The sequence below is a fragment of the Drosophila bipectinata genome, chromosome XL (assembly GCF_030179905.1).
Source record: "Drosophila bipectinata strain 14024-0381.07 chromosome XL, DbipHiC1v2, whole genome shotgun sequence".
In the NCBI taxonomy this organism is placed as follows: domain Eukaryota; kingdom Metazoa; phylum Arthropoda; class Insecta; order Diptera; family Drosophilidae; genus Drosophila; species Drosophila bipectinata.
The window spans coordinates 13,671,934-13,685,632 of NC_091734.1; the positions used below are offsets into that span (position 1 = coordinate 13,671,934).

Here is a 13,699-nt window from a genome sequence, read left to right on the forward strand (position 1 = left end):
TTAAATATCAAGCCATCTAGCCGGGATATCGAGCAGGCCAATAAGCCAGCACACTAATTACGAATGCAAACATGGCCATAATCCATAATCCATAATCCATTATCCTTTGGCCATAATCCATAATCCGATACCCCTAAGTCCCTAGGTCCCAAAGTCCTGAATCCATGATGCATAATCCATATTCAAATTTTAGCCGAAGCTCGGGTTTTAATTTTTTTCCATTTGAAATGAAAGTTTTTTGATTGGTTTTTGGCCCGGCGGCTGCATTAATTAAAGCGCATTTGTGCGCCTAATTAGGCCCAGAGCTTGGCCAAAATCTATTGGCCAAAAACGAGCCCCTGACCCCGGCCGCTCACCCCTGGCTCTGCCCCGTTTTGTGGCAGCTTCGGTGTGCGGTTTGTGGCATCTGCTTAAAATCGAATTACCAAAGTCCAATTAAAACATTTTGCGGCCAAAATAATGCAAAATGGCCCGAAAAATGTGCCTTAAATTATTAAAAATTAATAAGAGGAATTGAAAAAAAGCCAAAGGCGGTTAATATTTAATTTTCGGTTGACGGGAAACCACTCCAAAAAATTCCCAAAAAAAAAAGTTTACAAAGTTTTCTTTTACAGAAAAAGTTTTCACGAATTAAGTCCGTGACCTTTGAACCTTGTAATTATTTCAATTAAAAAATTATTTGCTTTCTTTTTGTTACTTTTTATATCATGATTATTATTATTATTATTATTATTATTATAATACAATTATAATTTGATTATTCAACCTTGAACGCATCGTTAAATTTTCTTAAAATTTAGTTTATAAAAAAAAAGTATGATTGCTGGGCAATTTGGAAATGATTTTGGATGAGAGCCCAACTGTTAGACAGCTGGCACACCTGTTGCCAGTCCTTGCCAGATCCTGATCCAGATCCAGGTCCTGGGGAATCATCATCCGTCTCCGAACCATGCGGAGATAGGTGAGATTTTCCCTTTTTTTTGTTTTAGATTCTCCTAGAGATCGGTGGAGATGATCTGTGTGTAGGTGTGCCCGGCCAGCAACTGGGAAGTGGTGTAGAGCGGCTCCTCTGGCAAATCCTCCTCCTCCACATGCACATCCACCTTGAACCGCTTCGCCGCACTCTCCATCTCCTCCAGGTCGCTGAAGCCGGGGAAGCCGGTGGGGCAGAAGTGGCCGGCAATGGCCTCTGGGATGTGGGTGACGTTGTGCAGCATGTGAGCCGGGGTGGACTGGAGGTAGTTGCGCCACTTCTGGTACGAGCTGGCGGGGATCACACCCTGGTTGCGTCTCTGGCAGATTGGCGAGGAGGTCTTGGGCATTATCCTCTGGGCCTGTTGCATCATGTACATTTCCCACTCCAGGTTGCCCACCAGGGGGGTGTCCTCCATGTCCTGAGTGCGCATCAGAGGATTCTCCTGGCACTCCTCCTCTCCGAGGGAGGAAGTAGAGGACTTGTCCAGTGGCTGGTGGCTCTTCCTGGGCGAGGAATCGGCGCTGGAGCAGGTGTAGTAGCCGCAGGATCGTTCCAGTTGTGGCTGCTCGGCAAAGTCATCGCAGATGGGCTGCGAGGTCTTCGAGCGACTCCAGATGCTGCGACTGCTGCTCCCGGCGGAGGAGGAGGCTCCAGAGGTGAAGGCTCCAGAGGAGGAAGAGGAGCTCCCCATGCCACTGCTGTTCCGGCTGCTGTAAAGGCGCTTCCTGGACTTGCCGGACGCCACGTAGACACTGCTGTTCAGGGATAGCTCCTTCAGCTTCAAACTACTCGCACAGCAACCCATTTTTCAGATGATTTCGAAAAGTTCTTGAAAAGACTGTCCTTTAGATGTTCTCGCTCGAATAACTCCCGATCGACTGTTTGGTTGAGCCATAAATCCAGAGGTTTTTATACCTCCACCCGGGCAGGTAGTCCGTGTCCTGGCCAAAAGGGACTTCCAGGAAAAACGGGAATCCTACGCGCTACCTGATAACATTTTTTCCCTGTCCTAATCCCCGCGAGATTTAAATTTCAGGGGATTTCATGAAAACACGCGGTACGATTTATGGCCCAGCAATTTGGTCAAAACACACACACAGGATAACGGCCAGCAGAAATGGAAAGGGAAAGAGCTAGAAAGACAGCGGGGGAGGGAGAGGGAGAGAGTGTCCTTGATTTGGCAACGAGTTAAGGTTTACCAGATAAATCTTTTCTCGGCCAAGAACTTTCTCTGTCGCACAACCCTTTGGGTTTTATTAACCAAATTTTTTTGTTGGCTTATATGGAGAATGATACTGGCCAGGACCGGCGGGCAGGACCTCGGCCACGATCATCAAACAGTGTGGCCCTGACCATTGTTTGGTATGGCCAACCTTGGGCCATTGTCCTGGCTCTTTCGTTCCTGGCAGAAGGACACAAAACAATTGTTGTGTAAACGCCGTGGCGCATCCTTCGGAACGCCGTTAACGCCGGCCACAAGTGCTCGCAGGATCGCAATTTTATATAGTCCATATATAGTCCTTATGGTTCTGCAAAGGACTTTGTATCAAAATCTTCTGGGACATCTGCTCCGCACCGACTGCGATCTATTTCGGGCGAAAAAAATATCCTGAATGGATTCCATTCCTCATTCTTGCCTATTCCGGCCAAGGACATTCCACAAACTCGACCAGAAATCGAATTAAACTCAGAATTCAAATGAAAATTCAAGGCGACACTCGCAAAATGAAAAGTGGAAAATGATTTTTGCCTTCAATGGAGTGAATGACGGTCGATGAATGGCGAATTCGATTCAGATGCAAATGGAGTTCGTCCGGAAAGTGAAAATTGGCCGGAAAGGGGTTACAATTTCAATGGACCTAATCAGTTCATTAGAGAGGTGAGGGTTCAATAGAGTTTTTTGGGGATTTCAAACTTAAAACTTTATTAAACTGGATGACCTCAGCTTTATAAGTTCAGGAACTATTGCAAAAGCAAAAGCAATACTACCACTTCCATCACATCCATAAATAGAATCCCTACCTCTACCATACTGAGGGATGTGTATCTTAACTGGCTCGTGACCCGCCTCTGCAGTAGGACGTGATAATCGTTCACACTTTGGAGTCACTGGTCACCTCCTACTCGTACTCCTCCTTTCCCTCCTTGCTGGAATACTCCTCCTACTCCTAACTTATGTTGGCTTTTGTTTTGGGCAACCTCAGGCCTCAATTGACTATCTCACCTCTGACCCTGCCTCGTGTTGCATTCTCGCACGCAATCGCTAAAATTCCCGCATATTTCTCATGGTCTGGAAAAACTGGGAAGGCGGAATTTCCTTTTGGAAACTAAAGTCCTGACGTAGTTTCCCGGCCTTTGTTTTTCCTGCGTTGCATTCGACATCCCAAATCTGCATCCGTATCTGAATTTGAATCCGAATCACGTAACCCGACATTTGTTGCCGCTTTGCTGGTTGCACGTGATGGATGCAGCCTGGGACTCCATGGACTCCATGGTGGACTCCATTGAAACGGAAACGGAAGCACAACCGGAAACAAAAAAGAGGAAGCGCAGCTGGAACCGCTTCGAGTGCCTGAAGGACAGTTGGAAAAAAAATCTTGAATAATACGAGCTTTAAAAAAGTATTTAATAAAATTTAAAGAAACACTTTAAGCGATTTTTTTTTCTCTCTGTAGAATATCTCTGAATTGGCCACAAGAGCTTCGCTTCGATTCAGTGGAGTGTGTGTGATTGGGAGTGCCAGTACAAGGACATTGAGTGGGTGTAGCCATACTCTTATATCCCAGTATATATTTTATCCTTCAATTGGGTGGAAGTCAGACGCCCAGAGAGCGAGGCACGTATGAGGAATGACCCTTGACAATTTAACTAAGTATCTGACTTCCTTATTGCCCTGCATACGTAGTATGTCCTTGCAAGGATTCCAGAGAGTACATTCCACAGTTAATTTCCATTTAGTGTTTGAGTTTTATCTCAATTTACGGCCCCAGACTTGCTGCACAACTTAATGAAGAAAGTTTGCTGCCGCAGTTTAAAGAAAATCTTCGTGTATGGTATCTTTCACTGCTACTTCAAGGAGCGCATCCTTGTCGCTTTAGGATGTAAAACATTTGCAACATTGTGGCAAAAATCAAAGCCACACAAATAAAAGCAAGAAATCCAGTTGACTTTACTCGACTTCTGTCCATTAAATTGAAGCCAAAAGTGGATTCGAGTCCGGACTTCAGACTCCGGATTTGGATGCAAGAGAGAGATTCCGAATTCCGCACGGAGCCCCTCCAAAGGAAATGTTCACGAAATTGAAATGCCATTGACACAGACCAGAGCTGAGCTGAGGAGAAAATGTATGTATCAAGGATACGTGCCCGGGACCCTAAATCGTAACAATGAAACCAAAAACTGAAACTGAAACTGAGACAAATAATAAAAAGAGGGAAACCCAAGCCCAAAAAAGTTGAATGCAACTTTTGGCACAAGTGCAGAGCCAAGCAATTGTCTCCGGATTCCGTATTCCGGATTCCGGGTTCGACTCCGTTGTCGGGGTCGCGGGATATTTTTTTGTCCTTTTTTTATTGAGGCAACTATCTGGCCAGCTGGATGACTGGCAAGGACATGACCGCCGTTTCCAGAACACATCTGTGATCACGAGAGACTATCAATGCAATATTCGATTTTTTCTTCAAAAAAAAAGAAAAAGAGAAAAACAAAAAACCAAAAAATACATAAAGAAGTGAAAGGGAGGGAGGTGGGCTGGATGGGTGGGAGGGTGTGTGTATGGGTAGGTATGGCCAGTATAGGTAGAATGGCTAGCCGCATTCAAAACCATCGAATTTTGTTTACGAAAAACATTTTCCTGCAACTCCTTGGCCAAGGCAATAAAATCCTGGCCATAAAACCGCGTACCACGTGTGCGGAGATCGGTCAGGTAGTTCGGCATAGGCATACATACTTACTCAGGATATATATTGACAGGATACACAGCGGCAGTCCGATGATGATGATGATTGAGTGAGCGAGTGTCCTCCGGGCACTTGTTGATCCTTGGCTCAAGTTCGTTGGCCAGATTCCGCTCGGAAATGGAAAGGCCCATCCATATCCATGTCGCGACGGTATTTCCGCATCCGCGGGGAAATCACAAACGCTAAACCGGGGGAAACACTGGCCAGGACGCATCCTCCAGTTAGCTATGCCAGGGCGAGGCTACTTAGGCTCTAATTTTGGACAATAGCCACCTGATGCCATCATCCTGGCACAGCTGGAGCCCAAGTGTCCTGGCTGGGATTTGCCCGTGGCGGGCTGGCCAGGTGCACGCGAGTCCTTGAGTGTCCTGCTCTATTTATGCAAAAATATTTAGGGTTTAGCTCAGTACAGTCTAGCCGCAAAAGATAGTCTTAAAAGAGCGCTCTTTAAGGACTAGGACTCTCTATGCAGACTGTACTTTATGGCTTTGGAAATGAGCCCCACTTAAGTACAGTTGAGCTTGAGCGTTGTACTAACTAAGTGGGCGTGGGGCCACGCCCTTTTAGAGGCAACAATTAAGCAATCGCTCGCGTTTTACGAGGACTACTTTACGTGCCCATGCCAGGACACTTTTTTCCCGCCTTTTTTGGCCAGCTTTAAAGTGATTGTGTTAGTGGCACTAAGTGCCCTCCCCCTCTCCTCTTACGTCCGTGTCCGGGCCCCAAAGACTCGCTTAAAGTTCGTCCAACATTACTTCCTTATCGCACTTTAGTTGAATGCGCCTCGGGATAGGCAACACTTTTTTTGTTGGCTGTCTAGGAATTCCTGGGGAACTGGGCGGGCTTTAAAGGACTTTTAATTTAATATTCAAAAGGGGTAGCTGTGTGCAAGCATAAACAACACACTAGATTATATATTAACGGGGTGGAAATAATAAATGGGAAGATTTTAAGCAAGGATATATGCGTTTAAACCCAGAGTTTAAAGTTTTGCATGATATAACAAATTGATAGTTTACAAAATTTAATATAAAACTTTTATAGAAATATTTAAAGAATTAAATTAAGTGGTATCCTTAAAGCTTATAAACTTGACTGCTCCATTTTCTGGTCCTTTCTGGTGATTTTTGGAATTTTTGAATCGTTTGAAGCCTTTGCATGCGTCACGTCGACTCGAATTTTCCTTGAAGTCTCCTCGTTCTCGTCCTTTTGGGAGACCATGTTAGTAAGCGGCTTTTGTCAGTACACCTGTGGCGCCCCACCACCCCCCTCCGGTTCGCCCCGTTGATTGCCAGGACTCTCAGGAACTTACATACAACAACATGAGGCCAGACATCCTTTGCCTTTGCCCGTGCCTGTGCCTGTGCCTGTGCCGGTCGTAATCGAAGAAAATCAATAGAATTCCCTCACTTATAATTGTGTTTGTATTATGACTGTCACATGGCTTCTTCTACTTCTGGCCCCCTATTTCTCTCAGTGCCTGTGTATGTTTTCTTATGAATTATTGAATGGCTTATGGAGTTTTTTCTCTCCCTTGATGTTTATTTACATTTGTAATCCGGTTTGCTTTTCCATTCTTTATTTGTGAGAAAGTTTATTGAGAAAACTTGGGCTTTTTTGCATCTGTCAAGGGCTTATGAATCTATATAGGAGGTGACTTTGGAATAATATATATATAATATATATTATACAGCCTTAACATGACCATTACTTTCATAAGTATGTGCCCTTGATTTCAACACAACTCTCATAGCCGGACAAATCCAAGCATATTTGCTGCTTTAATATATTCAATACCAGGGCATATATATCCTTGAACATATCCTTGATATATATTAATGCCATCTAGACCAGCATCGTCCCTTTAATTAGCAGGCTCTCTCGCCTTGCAGTCTTCGGGTGAGTCACAAATTGCGTAAAATGTTTCTGTTAATTGCCGGGCGAGTGGCAGAGTGTCCTGTGGGGACCAGAATACATCCCATATCTAGGAGGACAGGGCCTGGTCTTTGTTTTTGGACTACTGATTATTAAAATTGCATTCGTCGTTGGTTGTTGTGGGTTGTTTGTTTACTCTAATGAGCATTTAATGGCGATTCTGGTGATGAAACTGGAAATGGTTGAAAATTAGTGGTTTGAGAGGACTTACCTGCTTTGCCTTCCGGTTCCTGCACTTTCACCCTTCCACTGGGTTTTCCTTACGCTCCTCACTATCCTCACTCTCTAATTTCATTTTTATTACACTTTTCCACACTCCATTACTGTTGCGTTTTTTTCTTCAATCTCGGCCATCTCGGTCTCTTCAGTTTTCATTCATAAATTACGGGGAAATTTCCACAGCATATACACGTTGTGGCATCGGTTCAAAGGAAAATCATCGCATACACTGTCGATAGCATCCTGGGTATATCCTTTTATGGCAGCACATCCTTTGTACTTATCCCTGTGGGAATTGCGTATAATTTGCGCATGTTAATTAACTCATTTGCTGCATGGATTTGAGCTGCGAACACATGTAATTAAGCAAATTAGGCAAATGAAGCAACTAAATAAATAGTTCATGGGGGTCGACTATCTGATGATGAGTGCTAAACGCTTTCAAGGTCACTGCTCACCTCCCCCACCTCCCACCTCTGACTGGTGGCCCCATTTAATGGCCAATTCCAGTGGCGTTGTCTGACCACATTCCCCCCCCACCTGTTAAGCCAACGGTTTCGCCTTTCTTGGCTTCATTTTGTTAACAGGATCTTTTTTTGCCACACACATACATCACGCACCCACACACACACCACCACATATGCATATTATGAAGGCTGTTTCACCCTGTTTTGCAAATATCCTTCCCCCCCCCAAACACCTCTTTGTCAGCACAAACTTTTAATGCACTAAATAACTATAGAAAGTTATTTCTTCTTGAGTGCCTGGTTTTGAGCACTGAGAAAAAATAGTAAGTAGAATAATTATCAGAAAAGTTTGAGCTTAAACTACCATAAGATATTAAACAGTCAAAAAGATTTAAAGTACAAAAAATAAAGATACAAAGATATTTCTTTGGCTTCGAAAGATATACGACATCCTCTTAAGAGAGATTAACTCTTATATACGCTCTTTTAATTTCTTAAAATCAAATAATAATATTCGATTATATTTTAACAAAAAACTTGTAATATTTTTTGTTTAATATTTGATATCCCCTACTAAGGAAAGCCCCTTGAAAACCACCATCCATGTGCCAGAAGTGCAGTCATAGCACTTTAGACAAACTTTCACCAACGTCACAAAATGGAAAACTTCATCCTTGACACCCACACCCACACCCACACACTCACACAATAGCACCCACATCCCTCCCTCGACCGCCTCTATAAGCAATCATCTGGGGGATATCCTTGGGTATATATGATCCTTTAAGTGCTGAACGATGGCATAATAGAGGGAATTTTCAAGTGGAAAACTCTGGGCATAATTCCCAGGTCATCAAATCTGTTTGCCGAGTGTTTATTGCATTTTATTCTGATGAACTTTGTTTAGATTCACTGAACTTATCCTTATTATCCTTATTATATCCTTCCAGTTGCTGGCGAAGAAGTCACCACACCAGGCAGTCTTTCAGCGGGTAAATAATAATAAAATTTAAAATATATTCCTAATTAAATGTGCCTAATTAATTCCAAGAATGGGGATCTGGCTGGCGGGGAACTAATTTCCTGGTGGAAGTGGAGCAGACCGCTCCCATGTCCCCGCCCTCGTCGTCCTCCGCTTCCGCTAATGGCAGTGAGGACTACATTGGGGAGCTAAGCAGCCAGGAGACGGAAGAAGGATTCACCACAGGAGCCACCACAGGCGCCACCAATGGCACCGCCACCGTAGAGACAGGTGAACCTTTACATTAATTTGTTAAAAAACGGAACCAAGGTCTTCTTGCCACACACATCCTGAATGTATCTTGTGGATACATTCTTTCCGAGCATCAATTTTCCACGTGCAACCCTCAACACCTGGTCGAAATCCCTTTTGGGTGGATTTGGCCCGGCTAAGTCCCATGATTCGGTTGCCTAATAAATCCCCGTGTACCAATGCCAAATACCATTTGTTTATCGCGGCTATAATTGAATTTTTCCCCGGCTTTGGATCTGATTCCTGAGTTATTTATGCGCGTTACGTGCGAACAGTTCACAAAACCCAAACAAATCCTCGAGCAGCGAACAAACAAATAAATAAAACTGGAATTACACTCACAAGACACTCACATTGTAAACTCTTGCAGGGCCGAAGATCATTGTGCGCACCGAGGAGGTCCTGATTGTCGGCCTCGTCCTGGTGCTCTGGGTGGGCGCCATCATGCTGTTCTTCAACCGCTGGGGTAAGATCCGGATGCTCGAGCCCTATCAGCCCAAGTTCCAGCAGCAGCACCGCAGCTCCTGTCCTCTGGTGGATATGGACGCCGTTCCTACGCATCAGGTGAGAGAAAAACGGGTTAAATAGGACCTCTTTGGAGAAAGCTTAAGTTTCTCCACCCTTGCAGATTTCTTCAAACAGTAGAATGTTTATATCTTTCGCAAAACTTATTCTATTTCCAAGCGGAATCCCCTAAACGATTTGTGCTTCGATTCTCAACAAATCTGCATCAAAATATAGAAACAAATTTTCGGATCCACTTTTTTCGATTTTTTCTGATGGATCCCCTTCAAAATTGGGAAAATGCATGGGGATGAAAATATGACTTTTTCCGAAAGCTATATCTTTGCCAATATTTATCTGATTTCAAAGCGGAGTACCTTAAACGATTTGTGCTTCGATTCTCCGCAAATCTGCATCAAAATATAGAAACAAATTTTCGGATCCATTTTTTTCGAATTTTTCTGATGGATCCCCTTCAAAATTGGGAAAATGCATGGGGATGAAAATATGACCTCTTCCGAGGGCTATATCTGGCAATATTCATCTGATTATTTATGGAATACTTGAACGATTTCTAGTATTATTCCGCATCAGTCTGCTTTAAAATATGAAAGGGAAATATGGTAGACTATTTGTACTTTATAGATCATTTACAAGGGTGTGATTATGGGCGTCATTAAAGATATAATAGCGATTCCACCTATGAAAATGTGTATGTCTAGTATTAAGTACTCTCTTACAACCCCAAACTTAATGCTTGCCTTGATGCAATGTCCTTTTATCCTTTTATCTTTATATTTTCACAGCGCGCCTCCGTGTCGCGAATGTCGATGGGAATGGTGCACAATCTGAATATGCCGACGTGTCAATTTGCGGCCTATAATCCCAACATTTATGCCAAGGGTATGTACGTCATCAGCTGCCTCAGCCACGCCCTTTTTTACGCCTGCTCCCCCCTTTATACCTCCTTGGGCCGCCATTCGAATGCAATTAAAATCGAACATCCAGCGAGCTCAAAGTATCGACAACTTGTAGTGCATACTTTTTTGCGTTGCCAAGGGCTGCACAGTGGGATAAAATGGTGGTAGTGTTCTTAAAATATATACTCATATATAAAAGTTTTTTTTTTACATTTTAAGAACAAAACACTTATTTATTGGGACATCATAAATTATGAACAGATATTGTGAGGCCCCAAAATCAGTAAATTTTTACTTTAAACATAAATCTCCCTCTGTGGTAAAGCAATTTATTAGATTATACGTAATATGATAAACCCCTGGATTCATTCAATTATATAATTCAGCATCCGAGGCACTCGCATTTAATGAATCCTGGTTAAACATATGCACACATCTGCTCTGATCCCTTCCAGCTTTACGCTAATCCCGTTTCCCGTTAACAGAAATCGAAATACTTATGCATAAGGGGAGGCGGCCACGTCCCCCCCACCCCCCACACAACCACGACAGGGTCGTGGTCCCGTTAAATACAGCATTTAGTTGTAGTCACTCTGGGAAGCCGGAGACTCGAATTTTTTTAATGAGTTGCCAGACAATTAAGTTGCCCGCTGAGCGACTCTGAGGCAGCGGAGCGCAAGTGAAGCAAATAACAATACAATTTTAATGGCACTGCCAGGCCAGGCCAGGGAGGGAGTCCTGCTGGTCCTCCAGATCCTCCTTCCGGTCCTGCTCCTACCTCCAGGCTCCATCCTTGAGCTGAGCAATTAAATCTCATGGAAACGCATGGCAGACAAGCGGCCAGAGATAGAAATACGCACATAAAACATGCAAGCGCCAAAGGCCTGGCAACGGGAATGGAAATGGAGAATAAAGAGATATGTACGTATGTACGACGATGATGTGGGTAACAGCCAAGGGGAACACTGGGGGCTGAGTGGAGGGACCTCGAACCCGTAGCGGAAAGTCTATTAAGTTGAGTCAGGCCATCATCGCTCGAGGGTTTTCCCGAATTCGTAAAAGCATCCAGATAAAGATGAGGCTATGAAACTGACTGGGTAAAAATGAAAGCAAGAAAAGGAAAGGCTATCTTTAGAGTCTAGACTAAACAATTGCAATTAAAATTTTAAGATTTTAAATCTTTAATATATTTTTAAACCTCCTTACTCGAGCATCTCTAAAGATTTTCCCTGCTCGCCCAGTTGACATTCATTTGCCACTGATTGTTGAGCACGCAGCTCCCGAAACCCCCAACTCCCACCCCTGAAATCATCGCGAGGCATAACCATTATCCATTAACCGATTACTCACCCCCTTTGTGCTTCCAGGCTACGCCTCCCATGTGTCGCAGGTGTCGCGTCCCCGCCAGAACTCCGTGTTTGTGGGGGCAAGTACCAGTCACTACCTGATGCCGCGTCCGCCGAGGAAGACCCGTTCGGCGATGGATCTGCACTCCATGGTGCTGGACGAGAGTGCCGAGCAGGTGTAAGTTCCAAGCCAAGTGGAGTGGCCAAGGAATCCAGTAATGTAGTTGCTAGGTAAGGTGTGGGAGGAGGTGTGAGTGCGAGTGAGCGACTGCCAAAAGCAACCCATTTTTCTGAAATCTGTACCTCAGTCTCAACATTAGGCTCTAGTACCGGAGGATATGCCACGTAATATTTGTTGGTGAGGCAAGTGAATGGGTTCAACGGCAGTCCAAATGTTGTATCATCTTTTTTTTTTTTTTGTAATGAGTGTATGCGATGGAGAGATGGATTATAGCACTGTCCAATATTTGCAACTTAAAATACTACCATACCATATATTGTATGAATCACTCGGCTGTCTCTGTCTATTTCTCCAACTAAGCCACTATCTCTGTCGCAAAAGTGTGTTCTTCAGAGTCAATTTAAATCAGTTTTTAATTTAGGTCAGCCGAAAATATATCTACCCTAGCGTATTATTATCCTAGAGCCCTATCCAATGTTACTCAACGTAGTCTTGATCTATCTAACCTAAAACCGTAAAGCATTTTCTTCAACTTAGCGTTTTTCTTCACACAAATATTGGATGCCAGAGCAAATTGTTATGTATACATACACGGAGAAAATTAACGTATAATTATCTATTAAATATATATATACACATATTTGTAAGGGTTAGTAGAGCCCATATTTAGTTCGTAAGCCCAAAGCTCAAAGAGATCAGCCTACAACTCCATACTTGACCAAAAACATCTGTCTAAACTCTTTCTAAACTAACTCTTAAGGATGTAGTCTCATGTGTGAGATTGAAAAAATCGATTTTTTTTTTTCAACACATTTCGATAGTAATGTTTATTAAGAATGTACTGTTAAAGTTTCAAATAAAAATATCAAATAATGACAGAGATACAGCCCATAATCGAGAGCGCGCCTACACCGAAAAGTATGAGTTTCTCGGTAGCGTCTAAACTTTAAACGAGTTTTTCTCGGAACGACATTTTTGTGTGCGGCGCAGGTGATTCACAAAATTCTATGGTACCGATCTAGCTGAAATTTGGATATGTTGTTCTTAAAAGTAACACCTCTGTCCCGTACTAGAATCATTTATTTTTAATGATTAGTTTTTTTTTTATCATTAATTTAAGATAAATTTTTTAAATTTAAAAAAATTTTTTTTTTTGTGAGCTTGCCATTTTGTTGTTTATTGATGAAAATATTTCATTCTAGTACGGGACAGAGCCATAAGCTTACAAAACAATAATCTATTCTAATTTTTTGTTTCGGATGACTCTAGCAGTCGAAATCACCTGCGCCAGGGACTTACCTTTTTTTTTTATATGCATACTTTGGCATGCTATAAAGTGTATTAAACTACACAAGAATAAATTAAACAAAATATTTTCAAATAGTTTATGATGCCTATAAAAACATATGTGAAAATTGGAACAATCGCATTATTTTTTATTACAAAAAAAAATTTTTGAAATAACCTCTAAAAAGTAGGCCGGAACATGAGACTACATCCTTAAGTAATTTCGACCAACTACTAAGAAAACTGAGAATGTCCTGGAAGGGTAGGGAGTTGGAATAAGTAGCTGAAAAGCGGAGGGAAGGGGAAAAATAAAACGAGAACAACAACTAACTAACGAAAGCTTTAAATTCCTTGGGCCACTTTTGGGGGACCCGCAAAACAAAAAAAAACCAAGAACCCATCCAGATCAAAGTAAACTAAAACTAAAACTAAAAAAAACAAATCCGAGGATTATTGTATTTTTATGCTTAAGATAATGAATGTAAAAGTCTAGTGCAACAATATGTGGAACAAATAACTAAAAACCTAAACTAATCCAAACTTAACTCCCACATCTAAAATAAAAAAAAAGTAGCTGAAGGATATCTTAATACTCGGATTTCAGACGCCCAATTGTTGAATATGAATGTTTA

The 13,699-nt window shown here is 42.6% G+C and overlaps 2 protein-coding genes across 2 annotated transcripts; one reads left to right on the forward strand and one right to left on the reverse strand.

Annotated features, from left to right (window-relative positions):
- Nucleotides 1-784: 784 nt before the first annotated feature.
- On the reverse strand, nt 785-1,842 carry LOC108129063 (uncharacterized). The gene has a single exon (XM_017246986.2). It carries the CDS (start codon nt 1,779-1,781, stop codon nt 996-998), a length of 786 nt encoding a protein of 261 aa, XP_017102475.2. The 5' UTR covers nt 1,782-1,842; the 3' UTR covers nt 785-995.
- Nucleotides 1,843-3,437: 1,595 nt separating this feature from the next.
- Nucleotides 3,438-12,534, forward strand: LOC108129062 (uncharacterized). Its single transcript, XM_043210056.2, has 6 exons — nt 3,438-3,558; nt 8,507-8,548; nt 8,608-8,808; nt 9,200-9,393; nt 10,140-10,236; nt 11,621-12,534. Exons 1-6 carry the CDS (start codon nt 3,438-3,440, stop codon nt 11,779-11,781), a joined length of 816 nt encoding a protein of 271 aa, XP_043065991.1. The 3' UTR covers nt 11,782-12,534.
- The last annotated feature ends 1,165 nt before the right edge of the window (nt 12,535-13,699 follow it).

Coding starts and splice junctions, on each gene's coding strand:
- LOC108129063 (XM_017246986.2), bottom strand. CDS start 1,781: ATGGGTTGCTGTGCGAGTAGTTTGAAGCTGAAGGAGCTATCCCTGAAC.
- LOC108129062 (XM_043210056.2), top strand. CDS start 3,438: ATGGATGCAGCCTGGGACTCCATGGACTCCATGGTGGACTCCATTGAA. Junction 3,559..8,506: donor CTTCGAGTGCCTGAAGGACA/GTTGGAAAAAAA, acceptor ATATCCTTCCAG/TTGCTGGCGAAGAAGTCACC. Junction 9,394..10,139: donor ACGCCGTTCCTACGCATCAG/GTGAGAGAAAAA, acceptor ATATTTTCACAG/CGCGCCTCCGTGTCGCGAAT.